Genomic DNA, 22,153 nt, shown 5'->3' on the forward strand with positions numbered 1-22,153 from the left:
TTCACACAAAACACTTCCCGATGTTAGACAATACTACAGGAACTTATTTCGGTAAGTAGTTTCTTCTGTAGAAATGAAGAAATCTGTCCGACTGATAGTGAACAAGTTCTATGTTTTTTTTAGCAAGGAGCAAACAAGTTATTTTATTTTCCAAACTACACTACCAGAGGTACAGTATGTAACATTCTTATTCGTACACACGGATTTTCGAAGAAAATGCTTTAATATCTGAAAGGAAATACATTCTTTTGAAATTGTTTCTTTACAATTCAATAACTAATACCATAAAGTAAAGTGCTCCCCTGTGATTAGTACCATGCCATAAAGGCGTATAGGGGGTGATGTGATCAGCATCATGCCCCTGACCTCCTTTACCCCCCAGGTACCCATGTTATTCGATTTTGGGTGGGCACCAGGGCTGCTTCCAACTTTAAGGAAAGTTCCCGGATTTGAACCGGCCAGGGAACGAACCCGGGACCTTTAGCATGGTAGTCAGAAGCGTTACCGACTGAGCCACCGCTCCCACTAATACCATTAGGAACATAAAATCTTACCCAAATTCTGTATAACCAATGACAATAATAAATTAAATGAAACTGAAAGAGAAACATGCCATTTTTTGTACAACTTTTCTATTCGTACACTTAATAATATAAAAGAAAAAAGTATATTCAGAGCAAATTGACTGACAGTTTTAATACTTTGATGCATATCCTTTGGCTTTAATTACTGCTTGACACCTGTTCTTCATAGAATTAACCAGTTTCCGACATGTTTCAGAGCTTATTTTATTCCACTCGGCTTGCACTACAGTTTTCAACTCTTGTTTGGACTTGACGCCTGCTTTATGGACTCACCTCTTCAAAATTGCCCATAAATGCTCAATGGGATTTAAGTCTGGACTTTGAACTGGTGTTTGTAGTAGTTTGGGCACATTCCATATTAGCCAATTCATGTTAACTCGCGCCTTATGCTGCTTACTGTCATAGTATTGTTGGAATCTGTGGATGGGCGGCATTTCCATTTTTTGGGCACTCTTCTTAACATTGTTCTTCAATATGTCCAAATAGACATATGCATCCATGATACCATCAATAAACTGGATGGTACCAACACCTTTGGACAACATACAGCCCCAAATCACTAATGACCCACCACCGTGTTTAACTGTTGGAACTGTGTTAATGTGATCATTGTCTTTATTTGATTTTCTCCTGACCCTATTTATCCCATCTGACCCGTATATATTAATCTTGGAGTCGTCTGACCATATGACACTATACCAAAATTCCTGGTTCTTGTGGATGTCCTCTTTCCCGAATGAAAGTCTATTCCTGCGATTCAGCTTATTTACATACAGCCTCTTTCGTGGTATTCTGCCATGATATCCATGCTTCCACAAGGCACGTCGGACATTTTGATCGGACATCATCTTGCCAGCAACAGTTTCTAGTAATGGTCGTAACTGAGGAACACTTAGTCGGGGGTTTTCTTGCACTCTTTTTAAAATAAAGCGTTCATCACGTTTATTCAACCATCTCTCTTTTGGTTTTGTCGGCACATTCTGTGTTGAACCTTCTTCTCTAAATTTGTTTATTATGTATTGAACTGTGGAGTGTGATTTATTGACTGTTTGTCCAATTTTTCTTAACGAATAACCTCTTAAGGGCCAAATTTATAATAACATCCTTCAGATCGGAACTAAGTTCCTTCACCTTGCCCATTTCGAACAGGCTGATAGATAGACGATAGAACTACAACAATACCTATGCCAAAATTCCGCTTGATGGTGAGCGCGCCTGCATGTTCAGACTTGTTACGAAGTTGCAAACTGCACGACATCGCCCGAATAGCGGTGGCGCTGTATGTTAGGAAGATTAAAACTCTTGCCTGTACGAATAACAATGTTGCATGAAACACTGTGTTTTTCTCTTTTCACGCAAATTATATGCTCTGTTTATACACTTTGAACATACATTTTTATTGACATTTGTTGGTGAAACGTTCATTAACATTAATTTCCAGGTACATATGAAAATGATTATATTTACTAGTAGATATGACATTTTTTCCTCGGAAATTCTATGTGTACGAATAACAATGTTACATACTGTATATCAGGCATATCTATAGCGGAACTTTCACCTTCAGTGGCATGCCCAGGATTTTCGAAAGAGGGGTGGGGTACGTATACTTTTTGAGGATGCCTGCACTGGTAACCTTGGTTGGATGAGTAGAAAAGTTGGGAGGAAGTAAATGTTGAAGCACTTCGTTAGTCACTATAGAATTATCACCCTGTGATATTAACAGTATTGACAGTTTACAAAGATCTAGAGCTAAATCCTTTCTTGCTCGCTTCACCCACATTGCAACAAACACTTATAGTTACGTCAAATTTAAACTCTACTTAAAATAGTACATCTATAAGATTTGTTCATGATGCGATACATACAGTACTAAATAATCATCAGCATTTGGAAGTAACTTTTAATGCAGTTACAAGCAATGGTTACTTTTGTGAGAAATTCAACTTGTAACTTGCTACTTTTGAAAGTAAGTCGCTGTAACAGTTACTTTTTACCATAGAAGTAACATTATCAACAGTTACTTTATGACACTTATCTTGAAAATTTGCAATGTGGTGGTGGGAAGAGCTACATTTGGCAACTCTGTTTCCAATCATGTGTCTTCTCTGGATGATAAGGTGAAAAGATTTTCATTGAATCACCTAAGGCAAGGAAGCTAGGCTTTGTTGCATGCTAAATTTAAAACATCCACAGTTTATTGCAATTGCATACAAAAAACTTCAATATGTTGGGTGAATTGCTGCATTCATTTGGAGCTTGGTAGTTGAAGTAGAAAGACGTCATTGTTGAGGAATGGAACTTGTTGAGCTTGGAATAGAAGGTAAAGAAACAGGTGTAAGTTGAATTGGTGCCACCACATGAAAAGCACCATGGCCAGCATAGGAACAATTTTTAGAATTAAAATAATTCGAGCAAAACTGACTTCTTGTTTCATCATTTTTATTTGTTGTAATAATAATTGTATAAAGACTTATATTATGTAGCAGAAACATAAATAAAAATAAATGTAAGTCTTCATATATTTATTTCATTACAATTAATAAATCATTGATTGCGTGTAATTTATTTACAAGAAAATTTTCAGCAGAAAGTAACTGTAAAAGCAACTTATTTTTCAAGTACAATTAACTTTGCAAACACTGTGAATAATAACTAATGTTAAATTTAGGAGATTGCAAACTGTAATAATCATGAAATATTCAGCGTTTTGTTGAGGTTATTACAGAGATATTGTATACTATAGTTGTGTTCATTTGTTTGTCATAGTTAAAGTTCATTTTTTCCCTACAGATTGTTTGGTCATACATGATGGACTTACTGAATGACAGCCATTTACGTGAAGCTCCCCAATATGGTTGTGGACAAACTTACAGTAACTTAGAAGAATGCAAGGATTATAGGAAGTATGGGAGCTTGTTGGCATGCCTGTTGGAAAACCGCGATAAAGTCGAGATAGATGCATGCCGACTGTATCTAATGAGAATAGAGCAAATTGCATTCAGTGACTTCAGATTTTTGATACGTTTCCAAGATGTATGCACTGCAGATGTAAACAAGTTTTCCTGTGGTCGGCTGCCATCAACAGAAAAGGTATGTGGTTTAAGGTACTTTTATTATAAAATTATATTTTTAGTTTTCCTATAGCTGAAGGCTATAGTTTTTTTCTTAATTTATTGTAGCTTCAGCTTCTTGTCATTTTACGTGCAAGTGGTATTTTAAGGGTTTTTTTTATTGCAAGAAAATAAACTTCAAGAATATAATTAATGTTCATTATTTTTTGAATATATTTGCATTTTAAAATCTTTACTTCCTATAATAAAGCTTAAGTTTCTTTGCATTTTTAGAATCTTTGTTTCTTGAAATTAAATATGGGCATTTCCATTGTGATATTTCAAAAATTTTCAGTGGGGGGGGAAGGAGGTAATTCCAGTATATGCTCTTGAAGATTATGGACATTATATATATTATACACACAGTTTCCTCCCCAAAAGCCAAAAAATATCAACCAGAAGAGGGGAATTCCCACTCTTCTCCCCTTCAAATACCATCTTGGGCAATTTCATAGTTATGGACACAACATTTCAAAACTTTGAACTTCTGTATTCTTTAAACTAATTATATCAAAGCTTAACTTTACGAAGTTAGTTTTGCCATGTAGTTTAGTCATATTTTTGGGGATTTAGGCCGTAATTATTCTTTATGAATTGATATACTCTATGTGATCAGAAGTATCCGGACACCCACCTGAAAATGAAGTACAAGTTTGGGCCGATCTCCATCGGGAACACTGGCAGTCAATATGGTGTTGGCCCACCCTTAGCCTTGATGATAGTCTTCACTCTCGCAGGCATACTTTAAATCAGGTGGCGGAAGGTTTCCCTGGGAATGGCAGGACATTCCTCGCGGAGTGCCAAAATGAGGAGAGGTATGATGTGGGTCGGTGTGGTCTAACACAAAGTCTGCATTCCAAAACATCCCAGAGATGTTCTATGGGATTCAAATCAGGACTCTCCGCAGACCAGTCCATTAGTGGGATGTTGTTGTCAAACTACTCCGCCACAAGCCCTGCAGTATGGACGGGTGCTCGGTCGTGTTGAAAGACACAATGGTCATCCCCAAACTGGTCTTCGACGGTAGGCAGCATGAAAGCGGTTAAAATGTCAATGTAAGCTTGTGCCAAACCCCCTCCAGGAGAAACATGACCACACTGTAACCCCGCCACCCCCGAATTTCATTGTCGGAACTATATAGGCTGGTACATACCTACACCCTACCATCAGATCGCCACATTGTGTACCGTGATCCATCACTCCACACAACAGTTTTCCACTGTTCTATGGTCCAGTTTTGACGCTCCTTGCACCATGCGAGGCAGCGTTTGGCATTTGCCTGTGATGTTTGGCTTATGGGCAGCTGCTCGGCCATGGAAACCAAGTTGCCGCACCTCACGCCAAACAGTCATGGTGCTTGAAGTAGATCCTGATGCAGTTCGGAATTCCTGTGTGATTGTAGCGATGGATGATTAGCCTGTACGACCCTCTTCAATACTAGACGGTCTCTGAAGGTCAACATGGGAGGTCGGCCTGCATGCTTTTGGGTTGTACACGTCCCTTCATGTTTCCACTTCACTATATCATCGGAAACAGTTGATCTAGGGATGTTTAGGAAGGTGGAAATTTCACGCACAGACTTCTTACACAAGTGGCACCCAACCACCTGATCACGTTGAAAGTCCGTGAGTTCCTCAGAACGTCCTATACTGCTGTCTGCAGACTACTGAGATCGCTGACCATGTGTTCCACACAGTAGATGACAGTACTGTATCGCCCTCTATGATAAACACACGTTTCGCAGAGTGTCTGGATACTTTTGATCACATAGAGTAAATTTTACTGTTACAGATGTAGCTCACAAAACATAACACATACACACACTTAACAACTGTCATATTTCTGGGAGATGAACAGACAAACTAGAAAACTTCTGATATGCAAAGAAGGAAAAAAGACTGTAATTATGAGTTGTGGTTTCACATTGTGGTTTCACCTTTCATGGAATTATCCTTTCTACATTCACAAAACTGTAGCTTATGAATCTGTACCTTGTAATTTAAGAAAGAAACCAGATATCACGAAAACACAAGGGATATATTAAATTACTCAAGTAAAAACACAATCGCAAAAATAAGATGTTAAAAAAGTATGTCTTGAAATGTGAATTCCCTACGTACAGATTTCAAACTACTTCGAACAGGTGTTCTCGGGTTACCAGCCAGGATAAATTGGCGTTAACTTCCAACGTTTAGAATGACATTCCCTGAAGATGAGAGAAATGTATGAATTCGAAATGGCTGGTAACCCGAGAACCCCTGTTCGAATCACGTCGCTAGGGAAGCTACAATTCCTCTTATAGATTTCAAACCAATTAATCATTTTCAGAACTAATTTCGGAATAATACATGAACTTGTATGTTCATGAAAAGTATCATGTAAAAGGTTGCAATTTACTCTTTGAAACTACTCATCTGTAGATCTGTAGGTAGTGTAAAGTCTTGTCAAGGTATGGTTATTTCATTGTGCTTGTCCATTCCTCCATTTCATTTACGTATAATGTCAGTCACAATTAACCCAATGATGTGGTAAGTAGTTTTAAATAAACAAAAAATACAAAAACATCCTTTTCAGTGATATGATTATTTTTTTTCTTGGTGTTTATATATGGTCTTGAATTTATTCCATGGTTGCCATTTAAGCCATGCAATATAATTTTTGTTACATTTATAATGTAGAGCCACTGGCTGAACTTCGCCCATGAATAAAGAATTTCTAATTCTAATTCTAATCTATGAATTTTCTCTTGTATGTAGTTTTCACAAGGAAGGACTCTTTCATGTCTTCAAGAGCATATAAAGGAGTTGAATGCCACCTGCAGAAATGAGGTGCTTCACTTGTCGGAACTTCAGGCAGATGACTTCAGGTTTGACCGTCAGTTGTTCTTTTCCTGCATGGAAGACAGGCAACGGTTCTGTCCTGATGTGTCTCCAGGAAGCGGCAAAGTTTATAAATGCCTAATGCAGCACAAGTTGGAAACAACAATGACTGAAAAGGTTAGCAAGTCCCTTTTTTCTATTGCTTATAGGAATGATGGGGTATATTTTGTATGCTTTCCCAAAGCTCTAGAGTATTCAAATTATAGGTGAGATTAAGTTTGTGATTTCTGTTGATACTGTTTGAAGTTTTTGTAAATGTATGTAACTATACCATAGGTAAAGTTTTCTTCATTAGTTTATTAGTTAATCATAGTATTAAAAATCCTTCATCTTGCTTTATTTGTGAGGTAACACCTAATGACAGAAGAAAAAGTAGGTGAATTGTTCATCAACATTTCCGGTCTGTTTCCCTGTGATGATCATGAATTGAAATAAAAACATCAATAAGCAGAGGATAACATCCGATTTGCATTAACAGAATTCCATCTCTTGAAACAACACAAGATGTGGAATAAATAATAATGATAATAGTGATGGACAATTTGCCTATTATTAACTTTGCTCTTGGTTGTACCTGGATTCCAGATAGGTATACTCTATTCCTTAAATTAGGAATACATAGTACATCTCCTGTGTGTGCCTAATTTAAGGAATTCACATCTCTACGATGGGAGGAACAAGCCAATGCCTACATCTACAGTGTTTCAATGGCAACAGATCCCGTTGCGGTAGCACTAAAAGAGACTATTCCACACAGGTAAAACAGAGTGACAGCGAAAAATTCAGGTGAAGCCAGGCTGGTTTGGTAGCTCAGTGATAGAGCAATGGTACGGTATGCCAGAGACCTAGGTTCGAGTCCTGGTTGAGCCTGCAATTTTTGCTGAAATATCTAGGATGTATAGTCTAGTATCGGAAATTCACTTTGTACAATGCAAATATAATGATATATATATATATATATATATATATATATATATATAATGATATCAGAATCTATTAAGTCTCAAGTCTTAACTATTAGTTTTTGCTTAAAGTTATTTTGTGTATGGTGGTTTAGTATCTTCTTTTTCTTATCTATCAGGTTTTGAAGCTAGACATCAACATTTGTTTAATTTTCAAATAATGTGTAACATTTAACAGTTGGGCTGAAAAGTTCGTAGGCTAACATAGTAAAAAATATTTTTTTGACAAAATTCGATTTTATTATTCAATATAGTTGCCTTCGAGGGCGATACAACGATTATAGCGGTCATACAATTTTTCGATGCCATTTTTATAGTACGATTTCTCTTTAGCCTCAAAATAGGCCTCAGTTTCGGCGATTACCTCTTCATCAGTGCTAAATTTCTTTCCAGCGAGCATTCTTTTAAGGTCTGCAAACAGGAAAAAGTCACTTGGGGCCAGATCTGGAGAATATGGTGGATGGGGAAGCAATTCGTAGTCTAATTCATATAATTTTGTCATCGTTTTCATTGATTTGTGACACGGTGCATTGTCTTGATGAAACAGCACTTTTTTCTTCTTCAAATGGGGCCGTTTTTTCGTGATTTCATCCTTTAAACGCTCCAACAACGCTATGTAATAATCGCTGTTGATGGTCTGGCCCTTTTTGAGGTAATCGATGAATATAATACCATGCGCATCCCAGAAAAATGATGCCATAACCTTGCCAGCCGACTGTTGCGTTTTTCCACGCTTTGTATTCGGTTAATCACGTGCAGTCCACTCGGCTGACTGTCGATTGGACTCTGGAGTGTAGTTATGGAGCCATGTTTCATCCATTGTAATATATCGACGGAAAAATTCGTGTTTATTACGGTTGAATATCGCTAAACATTGCTCCGAATCATCAAAACGTTGTTGCTTTTGATCGATTGTGAGCACACGCGGCACCCATTTTGCACACAGCTTTCGCATGTTCAAATATTCATGCACAATATGTCCAACACGTTCCTTTGATATTTTTAAAGTCTCAGCTATCTCGATCAACTTCACTTTACGATCATTTAAAATTATTTTGTGGACTTTTTTGATGTTTTCGTCGGTAACAGCCTCTTTGGGGCGTCCACTGCGTGCATCGTCTTCGATGCTCATTTCGCCTCGTTTAAATTTAGCAAACCACTTCTCAACGGTTGATTTTCCTAGTGCAGAGTCCGAATAATGTTTATCAAGCCAAGCCTTGACTTCAACAGTATTTTTTTTCGCCAAAAAGCAATGCTTTATTAACACACGAAATTCTTTTTTATCCATTTTTTCACAATAACAAAAGCTGCTTCACTCACAATGCTATATCTCACGAACTAATTATCCGGCAGCTGTGAAATGTATACACGTATCTTTTGAAGGTTAGTACTAAGTAAAAATCACATGGATTTAATTCTAGTAACGCCATCTATGAGTCAGCCTACGAACTTTTCAGCCCAACTGTTAGGTGCCAAATCTAGCATACATGGAAACATAGTTTGAATTCATTCTTTTCACCAAGTTTTGGTTTACACACAAAATTGAGAGGATGCCAATGAAGTATAAAATTCACTTGGTGAAACAAATGCAAGTGAAATTAGCTGTTGTAATCTGAAAATGTAAGCATGGTGGAAAATTTGCATGTTATCTTCAGTCTTTTAATACAGGATCATGGATTGAAGAATAAAAAATGCAGACTGACAAAAAAATGCAACTTGAAACCACCGACTTCAAGCAGTGATGTATAATGAAACAGAAGTGAAAAATTATTTTAAGGATCTTATGATTTGTATGTTTTATTGTTGTTAATCTTTTCACATCAGTCATATTTTGACATGTCACTAAATGTCTAATATTTTGAATGTCTTTTGCAGTGCAGGGTGCAGCTTGCTCGCAGGCAAGCACTGATAGCCCAGGACTACAAAGTTAGCAAAGGACTAGCCAGATCATGCAAAGAGGATATAAAGCAGTACAAGTGTCGACGGAATATTTCCAGTGACAAAGAGGTCAGATTGGCACAGTTACTGCTCTGTCTGGAAGGTGCAATTAGAAATGGTAAGTTTTTAATTTTTGCAATTAGGCATTATTTTTTCACCTGTGCTTCATACCATTAATACCACCTTAGTTCTGTACTACACACCTCACTGTATCGTATGATAAAAACCTCTGTTCATACTTTTATTTTATGACACACACAGGAATTGTAATAACTCGTTAAAAATTTGTCTGGTGTATCCAGTAATATATATTGTGGAGAGTCCAGGAATTGGCTTGATAGCTCAGTAGTAGAATGCTGGTATTTAATTCCAGATATCTAGGTTCCACCCTTGGTAAAGATACAGTTTTCACTAACTCATCACTCGTAATATCCCAGTAGATATACTCAGTAAGTTACAATGAATTTTTAAATTATATATATTGTGTTCCACATTTTATTTGTTCATTGGAACATCAACTGCCACCTGAATATAATTTTTATTTATATTTTTTTCCTTAAAGGAAGTAAGGTTGAAGTTGATTGCCAAGTTGAAATGGTGGAGCATCGGAGGCTTCTGATGGAAGACTACCGTTTGTCTCCTGAAATAGTCTCCAGCTGTTCCGAGAGCATTAACAAATTCTGCAGAGGTCTTGAAATAGGAGGGAGAACCATCCATTGCTTAATGGAACATGCCAGGACTAAACGAAGGAAAAGCAGAATTGATCCATCATGTCAAAGAGCTGTATGTATTTAGAGCAGAGTTTGATGAAATGGTACTCCTTGATAATTCAGATGTTGTGATCTGCACAACAATTTATTTAATAAAAAGTAATAAAAGGAGAGGCTTTACTTGTGTAACTGTGAAAGTTATATTTTAGATGTATATTTGACATCAAATGTGGATAAATTAAGTAGCATTATTATTAGGGCTGAGCTGATGTATTGGTATCAGGAAGTATCACTTGGACTTCATTTACAAATACTTTTCTGATATTTTTGTTTATCACAGGATCTGCAAAAATACCATGCAACATTTTTGCAGAGTCAATTATCCTGGAAATTATGCAAAAATTTGAAGTTTTAATTAATTTCTCACTAACATTGTGTCAAAATGGAATTTGCGTTTACATGCTAGTCATTTTAATATTATGATTTAATTCTCAAATATTTTAAAGCAATTTGGTGCATATAATTAGAGTAGAGTACTTGCTCAATAATATTAATCAGTATTTTGAGCAACTTTTAATTGTTTCAATTTTGAAGCATTGGTATCAAAAAGTATTGACATTGCTACAGGTTCAAAGTGGTATTGACTCATTCATCATTATATATGTATACAGTATAGTTATTTTCTGTAATCCTCCATGTTTTAATATTTCACATAAAGGTCGTTATCAGGTAAAAGTGCTGCATTTTTTGGTAAATGAATTATGAAATAATTTTGAAACTGTAATAATTTTGCTTTATAAACTGGGTCAGTCTCTTAACTCCTCTTTTTACTACTGATTTCTGGCTGCTAGAAATCTCTGTGAATTATGTCAATCAAGCAGTATAGCACATGTAATTAGAAATCAATTATTCTCAAGTCAAATAACTGTGTATTTCCAGCTGGAGCTCCTTGTGAAGGAAGTGGATGCCGGGGAAGACTGGAGGGTGGACCCTGTCCTGCATGAGGCCTGTAGGCCAGTAGTTGATGCCGTTTGCCAAGATGTTAGAGGTGGAGATGCCAGGTGTGTTTTTTTGTTGTTGTGACAAGTAGAGGTACTTGCAATGGTCACAATTACCTTACAAGGCATTTTTGCATGTTAAGCTAATCATTCATGGGTGTGCATTATCATTATGGACAGGGTATAAATGCAAAGATTAGTTGATAGTTGATGGCCGAGCATATTGAGTTCTGGTCTCAATTTCACCACCAACAGTCTCAGCTTTGAGTCCTGGCATTGAAATTCTGTTGTGAGTATCTGCAGAGTGTCAGTTTCCAGTAAGCCCCGCAAACTTTGGCTACCTGGCTGCACTTCACCCTGTTCTGAATACCTCCGCAGCTAACTCTGTTGTTGTATGCTGCATGGATCAGAAGACACACAAGTACGATATGTACTCAGTACTTTAATAACTATAATACACTACAAATATACAACAGACTCTACAATACAAGACAATGTACTGGGTAATATAACTGCTAGTTCTGCTGTAAATTATGCATCTACATTTTGAAACTTGAAACTGCACATGAGTGTCAGTCCTTACTGTGAAGACTTTTCTTCTGATGACTGCATGCCTATGTTCATGTGAGCCCAGCTTTTAAGAGGTTCCCGAACTTCTTGTGTGTGTGTATTAGTTCCCATGCTTCAAGTTTACAGGAGTTTCTGTAGGTTTCTACACTCTCACAAATTATAGAATCATTTTACACTGAATAATGATAATAAAAAAAATAAAGAAAAAACATATCCACTGTTCACTGAACGGTATCCTTCATGAATTCCATCGAATGATCATTCATCCTCATCATTGCAATTAGCCTCAAAAGAGCAGAAAGCAATGTAAACTGTGAAGAATACAAAAACAATTAAAATCGTACACATTCACCACACACAGATGTTTTAATCTCACACATGTCCAATATTGAATATGTATGGAAGAATAACACATTTGTTTTGAAAATACTCTTAACTTACATATTAAGAGTTGGACTGCACGTTTTATTCAAGTGCAAGTGCATTTAAATGTGATGTTCTGTTGACTTCTTCGCATGTGTTTGTCTGTTATATAAAATTTCCGTATACATGTTTTCGACAGAGTGTTGTCGTGCCTCATGGACAAAATTGGAAGCGACCACATGACAGAAGCTTGCGAGTCGGCCCTCCTCCAGATCCAGTACTTCGTGGCAAGAGATTTCAAGCTGGATCCACAGCTGTATCGCCAGTGCCACGAGGATGCAGTAAGGTTTTGCCACGCCAAGAAAGGTTGGAACGATCCAGAAGGTCAGATGGACCCTGAAAGGGGTCCACTGGTCCTACCATGCTTGTACAGATACGCATACCATCCACAAAAGGAATATCAGGTATGATTCTGCTATCATCACATTTAATTACTAAACTCATTGTTTATTTTTCTGCAGTGTGTCTGTTTCAGAATAGTTGCTGTTACTGCTCGTCATAACTTGCAATAAATAAACATTATATTTCTTAGATTGGTAATGTTTCAATACTCCCATGGTATTTTTTTTCCAAGTCATGTAACTGATATTTACTACAAATACAGTTACATAACTTTACATTCTACAACCAATAATTTTTATGTTACTTCTGAATGTACGTAAAAGATAAGCATTGTTACTTGCAGCAAAGTTACATAACTTTAAAGAAATACCTTGGGAGCATTAAAATTATACCAATCTAATAAATATAATTGTAATAGTGAGGATGAAGTGAGAAAGAGCAATATACAAGCTGACATTGACTTTCAAGCATCACTGCAAATGATTTCTGGAAAACAAATATAGAAAGGTAGATCTGTGGAAAGACAGAAAATTGAATGTAAAATTTAGCCAGTATCAAACCAATGAGAACAGCAACTTGTATGTAACTTATAGGGTATAAGTAAATCATATGGTTTATTTATCCCCAGGAGCCCTTTCCTTCATTATCACATGTAAGACACAACTTCATATTGTATTTGCTTCTGACAGAAGACAACTACAGTCACTCGAGACCTTCTACCTCATTGTTTCTGACTGAGAGGTGCCCTAAGTAGATGTAAATGAGAAATCATTTTCCAACCACAGTTGACTCACCTTGTCTGGATTACTATCATATTCTCTTTCATAGTATAAACCCATTTTTCACACACTCCATCACCCAACACTCATGATATTATTATATTGGGTCTTTCTTCCTTTCCATATATATTTGCTTGCATTCTGTAGACATCACAATAGATACAATTGATTAAATGATAAATAGCCTAAGTTTCGATACTCAATAAGAACCGTAGGGTTTTTATACGAAACAAAACTTTTTCTTTCTTTGTTGATGCCTGGACTAAACTTGCTTAAAGTTAATACTGTAATTAGCACTGAATATCCATGATGAAATACTGTAATAAGAATAAGTTATTATTTAAAATTCAATTGTTGCATCTTACTTGACAGCTTAAATCAAGTTGCCTTCAAGAAATTCGTCGAGTAATGCGCCAGAGAGCAATTGGTGTGGATCTCCATCCTGAAATTGAAGAGGTTTGTCTAGAAGAGTTAACAAATTTTTGCCTTTCGAAAACTGGCAAAGGAGAAGAAATGGTCTGCCTACAGGATAATCTAGAGCAGTAAGTGAAGGGAAAATTGAAACTAAAATTGCATGAAATAAGTAGTGTTCAGCAAGCATTGTGGCATTAAAGGTTATAGTGTGTGGTTCTTATTGCACATAAATTATTTCTTAGATGAAGAATGTTACTCTACCTATAGGCACTGCATTTGTAAATAAAACGGTCACACACATGTGATGTACACTTAAGTTGGATCTGATGAGAATCAGATCTTGTGAATGTCACCAATTTTTTCTGATATTTGCATTGAACCGCATAAATAAAAAAGTTTGCTAGTATTCTGTCACTTTTATTGTGGTAATAAATAATTATTGTAGGACAAAGGTGAATTTCTTCATTGTCTTACCTGTCCTCTATATTTTGCATACCTGCTGTTGGTGTTTCTTAATGTTGGCTTGTAAGATGATGCTTCTTTCAGTATATAACATGAGAGTACTTGTACGTCAGTGGGCCTCCCTGATGGCATGGTGCTAACATCATTGCCTTGTAGGGCCCCAGGTTCGATGCCCAGATGAGGCACATAGTGGTTCCGGATCCCAATTTAAACTGAAAGTCCAGTCCTGTGTAGCCTTTCTATGCATAAAGTGCACAAAACTTTTAAATCAGAATTATTATGATCACAAATTGGTTTAAAAATTTGTAGAACAGATACAAAAAGTATTCTGGAAAATAGCCATGTCAATCATAATTTAGTAGAAGGATAAGAAATTCTTCCATTTCTGATTTTCAGTGAATTTTTGTGAAATATAACCACGGTCTCCAGAAACTTTACCAAAAAGATTATTGGGACATTTATGTGAATGTGAGTTGTACAGAATAGCAATTTGTGTTTTGACAGGCTTGAAACTGAATGTAAAGCTGCAGTGACAAACTATACAGAAGAGGAAGCAGAACACATTGAACTCAACCCTATCATTATGACCTTCTGTCGGAGGATTATGGAGAAGCATTGTGAGGTATTGGTTCTTTTCATAAAATTAATTAGTGTATAGCAGCTTTCATTTCTTGCTGCAATTTTCCTTGTTTTCTGATTACTTAATAGTTGAAAATCATGAACTTTGCAGCTATATAAATCCAGAGGGCAGCTTTACCATTCTTTAAAACCTTAATTACTCTTCTTGTGCTTGGTTATTATAACACTAATTATTCTCCCAACAATAGTTTAGTGAATGTGCATCACAGGCAGCCACTTTGTTCTGTTGAATATGTGTGGAGTGGTCAGGAGGAGCATGGTACTATAACAGTTACAAAATGTCTAGCTTGTAGGTAGAAAGCTACTTTTTGTCACTGCTATGTTGAAGATTAGACATTTGAAATTGCGCACTACTATTAACGACACCACCACATCAGTAATATTTTCAACTCCATTATCAGAGATACCATGCAAATGAAAATGCCATGATATAATTCTTGTTCATTGTAGTAAGAAGTACTTACATCTGTAGCAAAGCTAGTTTTATTTTGTAGCTTTCTGATCACTGTGTGGATGTGATCTAATTTTCAATATTTAGCTAATTACATCACCCCCACCTTCGGCCATGATGAAGAAAGTGTGGGGCCCTAACTGCACACCTCCTATGTGCCTTAATGGCGTGGTGCAAAGCACAGAGTACAGAGGAGCACTTTACTTTTTTGGTTTATCTTGCTTTTAAATGATATAATTGATGCACAGATTTGGGAGTTGAAAATTTAAATAAATAGAGTTACATTGTTGTGGTAGGCAGTTTCTGGTACAATCATCATTTTGTTCTAATTTGTTCGCAATTAGCCAAATGTAGCAGAATTGCAAAGTAAAATATATCAAAACAATTTTGTTACAATTTGTTTTATTTTCTTCCACAGGTTGAATTGAAGGAGGGAAGAGATGAAGGGGACATAATGGAGTGCTTGATAGAACATAAGAACGAGCCAACGGTCAGAGAAGATCATAAGTGCAGAGCTGCAGTTGAACATTTCCAACTAATATCTTTGAAGGATTATCATTTCACCTTTAAATTTAAAGAAGCTTGCACACCTTTTGTAATAAGATACTGCCCAAAATTAAAAACAAAGTAAGTGCTTTGAGTAAATATATTACCATGCCAATTGAATTTTTTATAATATGCATTATTAACTCAGGAAATTGCCAATACCTTTACCAATTGAATATTTCTATAAATAAGATGTAATTTTGTTCAAAATGCTGCCATTTTGGTGTTGTTTTAATGAACATATTAACTAGAGTATATGAATTACACTTTATGTTCAGAAAAACAACAAAATTGGAGAAATTTGCCCTTAGTTCCAGCACTGCTTCAAAATCTACAATGAAAGCCTTGACCTTGAGAAGAAGAACTTAAATTATTATTTTCTTCAAATTGATACATAAACAAAATTGACAACATTGTTCCCCCCTCCCCCCTCACACACGCACAATGACCAGGTTTACTTGAACACTCTCCTACAGCTCACTAGATGTGGATATTCTTTTTGATAAACTGTCTCTGCATGTATTATTCTTAGATACCAATGTATCATGAGGTATTTCAATAAACTTTATTTTTTCAGGACTGATGTTATAGTTTGCTTAAGTGAAATAGTAAGAAATGATACTCTGACTGGACAAAAGCATAAGATATACAAGGATTGCCGCCAACAGTTAAGAGCCCAGCTATTTCAACAGAGAGAAAATATTGATTTTGATCCCAAACTCAAGAAGGCATGCTTGAGTGATATCAAAAATCTTTGTTCTGATATCACCCCAGGGTCTGCTCAGGTATTTAATTCTCTCCTTTATATAGCTCGTGTATTTTTAGTTAATATTAATGTCAGGTCTGTGGTAATGATAATATTTTTACCAATAAGAAGGTAATACTTATGGGTGCCTAAAAAATGTTCACTATCCGTGGGAGGCTTAAGGTGCTTTAGGAGCTCTATTTGTGTTATAAAATCTTCTCTTTGTGTAAATGTTTTATTAATAAATTCCATATGTATCAAATGAGATGGCAAAGTAGGATTTTTCTATTTCTTTCAAATGTATGTCTAATTTTACAAAAATGTTCTGATTGAATTTGTTTCTGATAGTTCCAGATTGTTTGAAACAATCAGTTTATTTTCTAGGTGCACAAAACCACCAAAAAACATTCAAATGTTAAATTGTTGCCTTCCAAGTTATCAGCCAGCATGGTTTTCATTTCCAGTACACAATTTCAGGATTACATTGCTTCTTAAAATGTCACTGATCTGCATACTTCCATGTCTCAAACTCTTAAATGTCTTGATGATCTCGATTTCATCATTTTAAGTTAATCATTTACATTTATTATATCTTAATGCATCATGCCACACACTTCATAAGATAGAAACAGTAGCTATTTTTAAGGCAATGTGTTGCAACATGAAAATCAAATAAAATTGCATGGTTGCCATCAAGTCATCACAACTACTGCATGACAATAAACATTCTGCCAATTATTGCAATACTGTTAACTCCAAGTTTCATGATTGCCATTTTTTTTCTCATGCTGTCCTTTATTTGAAGCTTTAAATTGGTGCTGGGATGTAGTTTTCAGTGTCTGCATCTGTCATTGAGTGTGTCCATTGTTGAGAAGTAATTCCTTCATGTACTCGCATGCCTTCCTGCTGGCGAATTGAATATTATGTTATTTAGAGTTATCCGTTAGAAGTTTCACTGTATTACACTACATTACATTCTGTTCCAGGAAAGATTTTACCTGCATTTCGGTAAATGCTAAAATTGCACAGATTGTAGTAAATAAAAACGAAAATTTATAAATTGTCACTAACTTCTCCAAAATATCTCTTACAACATAAACATGTTATTATTTCGTCCTTAGGTGCTGATGTGTTTGCAATCCAAAAGATACAAGCTGAGTAAACCTTGTCATCATGCAATCTTCAATGTGGAGAAACAGGAGCTTCAGGACAGTGCTACGGACTATGCATTGATCACCGCATGCAAGCACATGATTCGCCAGTTCTGTCATGATGAAGAGCAATCCAATGCCCTTGAATGCCTCAAGGTTTGTACTGCATAAGGTTGTCAAGGAGCTAGGATAATCGTCAGATGGGGTTGAAAATAGCAACTTGCAACCAGAGAGAAGGATAGAATGAAGTCATGGGATAAGTATCCACTGACAAAAGTTTGAGTGAATTTATAATGTAGTGCCATTGCAATTAAGATACTTTCACTTGAGTAAATATAATAATTTATGTAGAAAGAGCTGACCTCCATGGCAGAGTGGTTAGCACAGTGCACTACTATGCCAGGGACCCCAGGTTAAAATCCCAGCATTCTTTGTATGTGTCCCTTCATCAATTTAATCATATCATCACTCATCCTCATCTTTGTAATTAGCCAAAAATGGCAGAATGGCAAAGTAAAATAAACTAAATCAGTCAATCAATCTGTAGAAAGAATATCTTGATCAGAATAAATCCATATGTATTTAACTTGAAAAGCTAAAACAAATCACAGCACCAAAAATGTATTTAAATATTATAGCTCTGTTCTTTCAGATATTTCCAATAGAGAGATTTATTTATTTCCAGAAAGATCCAGTAATTTTAAGACCTATTTAAAAGTTGCATAATTATTTAACGCATTGCGTACAAATAATCCAATGTAGTAATTGTTTCAGATGAGAATTCATAGTTCAGGTTGAAGATCATAGGTATCAATGACATTAAAGCTCTTCTAAAAATGATTGTAGAAAAACTAGAAAACATGATTGTTTAGGCAATTAGTCATGTTTATGCATGATTCAGTGTTAAAAATAATATTTTACACTTGCTTCAGTATGATTTTCCCATTTTCTTCCCATTTCTTATTAAGCATAAATCATTTATTTTAAACTATGCTGCACGTGACAACCATTGCAATTGAGTATTCATATTTTTTCAGAGGTACAAAGACGATCAAAGTTTTGATTCCAAATGTAAGCTGATAGTGGTGAAGAGGATGATAGAGCAAAACAAAGATTACCGTTTCAGTGTTGCCCTGCAGAAAGCTTGCAACCCTGACATCTCGAAGTTCTGCACGGCTGTGATTGCATATGAGAACCAGGATGTGGAGCTAGAAGGAAAAGTAATACAGTGTTTAAAGGTACAGGGGTTCACACAACTTTTACATAAACTCAATTGTATCTATAAGAATCAAAAAGTGATTTGTTTCCACTTTTATCATCATTTGTGGCACATGTTTGCTTGAACACAATATTTCCACTGTTTCAGTTATCAGGTTAGACTGTAATTATGACAGTGAAAATTTTGCATTAACAAGAAATTATGTGCCAGAAATAACATTAAAAGTAGAAACTAATCACTTGTATTATTTATTCTTAACAATGTTGGCAAAAGGTGTAAGCTAAACTTGAGTTAACAATTTCTGTAGTCATTCACCCAGATAAGATATAGTTACTTATTCAGAATGAGCTTTTTTTTCTGAAATTTTGATACCTAAGATTAGTGTAAAAGAAGCCACAAATTTATAATTTTATATTAGAGAAACTTGATGAAAGAACTGAATCTTTAATTCATGATGGATGTGGTGAATGCTGTTTAAGTATTACCTATGAAGTTTTGTGTTTTTTCACGTTGCACAATTGGACAGTTATTTGCGATTAATTTGCCTTCATTCACTAAGGATATGGTGTCTGGAGTGGAGATGACAAACTCCACTTCGGATGCTGTACCCTTATTGAATGAAGGCAATGAGCAAATTAATTGGAAATAACTACAGGAAAACCTCGTTAATACGAAGTTCAAGGGACCAAAAAATGTCAACTTCGAATTAAACGACTTCGAGTTATCCAAACTTTTCAATATGGCACCTTTTTTTCAGGTGTAAATAAAGTCTAGTATAAATTACCCCCACAACGGATGTTTTATACTTGGTGGTAGCTCAGAAAATAAGCTTTATATGTACTATATAATAATATTGTACGTTTTAAAGAAAGTGTAAAAAATGTTACACAAAATGAGAACACTGAGCTTACGTGGACACAAAGATTCCAAGGAGACAGTTAACACCATTTATCCTGCCTGTTATACAACCGGTTATGCACATGATGTATGTTGTGGCGTTTTCTTTTAATTGTGCAAAGTCGTTGCTCTTCCACGAAATTCTTACAATTTTAGTTCATAAGAAACCAGTTTGCACGGAGACCTACGGAAAGGAAAAAAATATTCGTTTATTGCAAGAAGTGAAACTCAGAAGAATCTTGACTGTAGTCACACTAGCGCGAGCAAGAGACGGGAGATAATCGGACAGAAAGAATATTGGATTTTATGTGCGTTCACTAGAACATTGTCCGTTACAGGATTAACTGGTAAGAGAAGAGAACACAACCTTTCCCATGCACCAAAAAAAAAAAAAAAAAAATTGGGGCTGTAAATTTGTTCTGGTTCGGCTGTCTAGAACACCGTAAAAAAAAGTTTTCTTTGCTTCAGTTAACTTCATATTCACCCCCCCCCCTCCCCCTTTGCAGGGATCAGACCAAACTCTTCCTCAACTTGCATTGTAATCCACTCTGAAAAAGTAAACACACAACTTGCGATCTGTTTGCACTGAATGTGTATCCTAGGACACATTAAACAGTGCCGCACTCGATAATCACTCTGGTTTGGATACCACTTTAAACTGTATATTTAGTCCCGCTTAGCTCATCAGCATAAAATGAACTCAAAACAAGCTTTACGAAACTTGCGTATTTTCAGATTAATCGAAAATTTATTGTAGGATTCAAGAGTATTCTGGAGGTCAAACACTCGCTCCGCCAAAACTTTTCCTCTCAAATCAAAAGAGCTTTGTGAGATTCAAAACAATGACGCTTATTCCTTTGCACTGGATGAGTTATTGCCATTATGGGCAAGCACAGCTTTCCAGATGCTAGACTAAACACTGGCGCCAGCTGCAGCGTAAACACAATGAGACCAGCTGGAAGTTAGAGCAGCAGGTGGCAGAAGGGAAATCATCTGCATTTTAAAGATAACGCAGTTGTCGAAGACCGAACTTTTATCAGCAGTGTGAAAAAAAAAAAGATCCTTGCATTACGTTTTACCATGCAACAGACAATAATACGGGCAATATTTCCTATGCAGACAGCTGCATTCAAACAAGAAAAAGGGACCTGAATTCTGCAATTATCACATTACCATGCACACCTGGCAGATAATGAGCTGTTGTAGGAAAAGGAAGGGGGTCACTTTTCTTTTACTTACCTTGCGGTTTTTGTTCGTTTTGAAGAAGGTATTCAGAACTGGTTGCTTTTTTTTTTAGAAGGAGCTCGTGTGCGCACACGAGCAAGAAAATCTTGGCCGAAAGAATTAGCAAGGGACCCCCCCCCCCCCTGTTTGCTGATAGAAAAAGGGGAGAAGTCACAGCCAACAGAACACTGTTTTGGCAAATTTTATGACCGGCACAGTTGGGAAACGTATGAAGCGGGAAACTGGAGTTGCAACATACGTAAGATCGACGTCAACTTTTGCGGGAAACCTAGATGACAACGCATTAAACGGGTTGATGATATTTAGTTGGCCTATGTGGCTTTGATTATCTGTAATAGTTTCCCTTTTTATATGAAGTTCTACAGGGCACAAAGAACACACTTTTAATGAAAGTGGTTACCGGAAGTTGTCGGCTACCAGGCCAAAAGTTGCTCGCTCATGGGAAATTGCTGAATCTCGAGCTCAGAGCTAGACAGATGGGTGAGACTTCCAAGCGCCATGCATCTTGTATTTTGGAACATTCCTGCGATCTTATCTCGCATTTCTCATCTAGCACTGGTGAATTATTCCCAAGGTGGTGCATTCAGCGGGAAAAGAGCTTGACCTGCCATGCACATTGACAAAGAATGTCAATGTCCAGTGGGCATTTCGGGCTGCTTCCCTCGAGTTGTCAGCAGCTCTTAGGACAAGGAAACATGTCAAGATCCAGTTAAAATAACGTCCAAGCTCTCTCCACATTTGATCTTCTCTTGTCGGCTTATGCAGGTGTCTACTTCGAATTAAGCGAAACCAGTTTTGCGGAAGGGTCTTGTAAACAACTTCGTATTAAAAGTTATCCGTATTTCGATTTATCAGTACTGAAATACATTATAAATCCTATCTTATCAGCTGGAGAATGGGAAGAACTTCGGATTAAAGGGTACTTCGTATTAACCAGTATCGTATTAACGAGGTTTTCCTGTATCCAATTGTGCAACGCAGAAACACAAAACTTCATGTAGTTAATAATTAACCTTCATAGTTTCAAATTAGGGATAGGCTGATATGAATTCTTCACTGATACTAAAAAAGGTGCTCATATAAGAT

General features: G+C 36.3%; 1 protein-coding gene across 1 annotated transcript in view; it reads left to right on the top strand.

The window, feature by feature from the left end:
* Glg1 (Golgi apparatus protein 1) overlaps window positions 1-22,153 on the top strand; it is a 65,658-nt gene that overhangs the window by 35,488 nt on the left and 8,017 nt on the right. Inside the window, exons 3-14 of the mRNA XM_083139087.1 lie at window positions 3,378-3,677; window positions 6,454-6,693; window positions 9,414-9,594; window positions 10,039-10,259; window positions 11,126-11,247; window positions 12,317-12,581; window positions 13,671-13,840; window positions 14,679-14,796; window positions 15,683-15,891; window positions 16,388-16,595; window positions 17,677-17,862; window positions 18,744-18,944. Coding sequence (XP_082995213.1) covers window positions 3,378-3,677; window positions 6,454-6,693; window positions 9,414-9,594; window positions 10,039-10,259; window positions 11,126-11,247; window positions 12,317-12,581; window positions 13,671-13,840; window positions 14,679-14,796; window positions 15,683-15,891; window positions 16,388-16,595; window positions 17,677-17,862; window positions 18,744-18,944 — 2,421 coding nt within the window. The remainder of the gene's footprint in view (window positions 1-3,377; window positions 3,678-6,453; window positions 6,694-9,413; window positions 9,595-10,038; window positions 10,260-11,125; window positions 11,248-12,316; window positions 12,582-13,670; window positions 13,841-14,678; window positions 14,797-15,682; window positions 15,892-16,387; window positions 16,596-17,676; window positions 17,863-18,743; window positions 18,945-22,153) is intronic.

This window comes from Lepisma saccharinum, chromosome 17 (genome assembly GCF_977018435.1).
Source record: "Lepisma saccharinum chromosome 17, izLepSacc3.1, whole genome shotgun sequence".
NCBI classification, from domain to species: Eukaryota; Metazoa; Arthropoda; class Insecta; order Zygentoma; family Lepismatidae; genus Lepisma; species Lepisma saccharinum.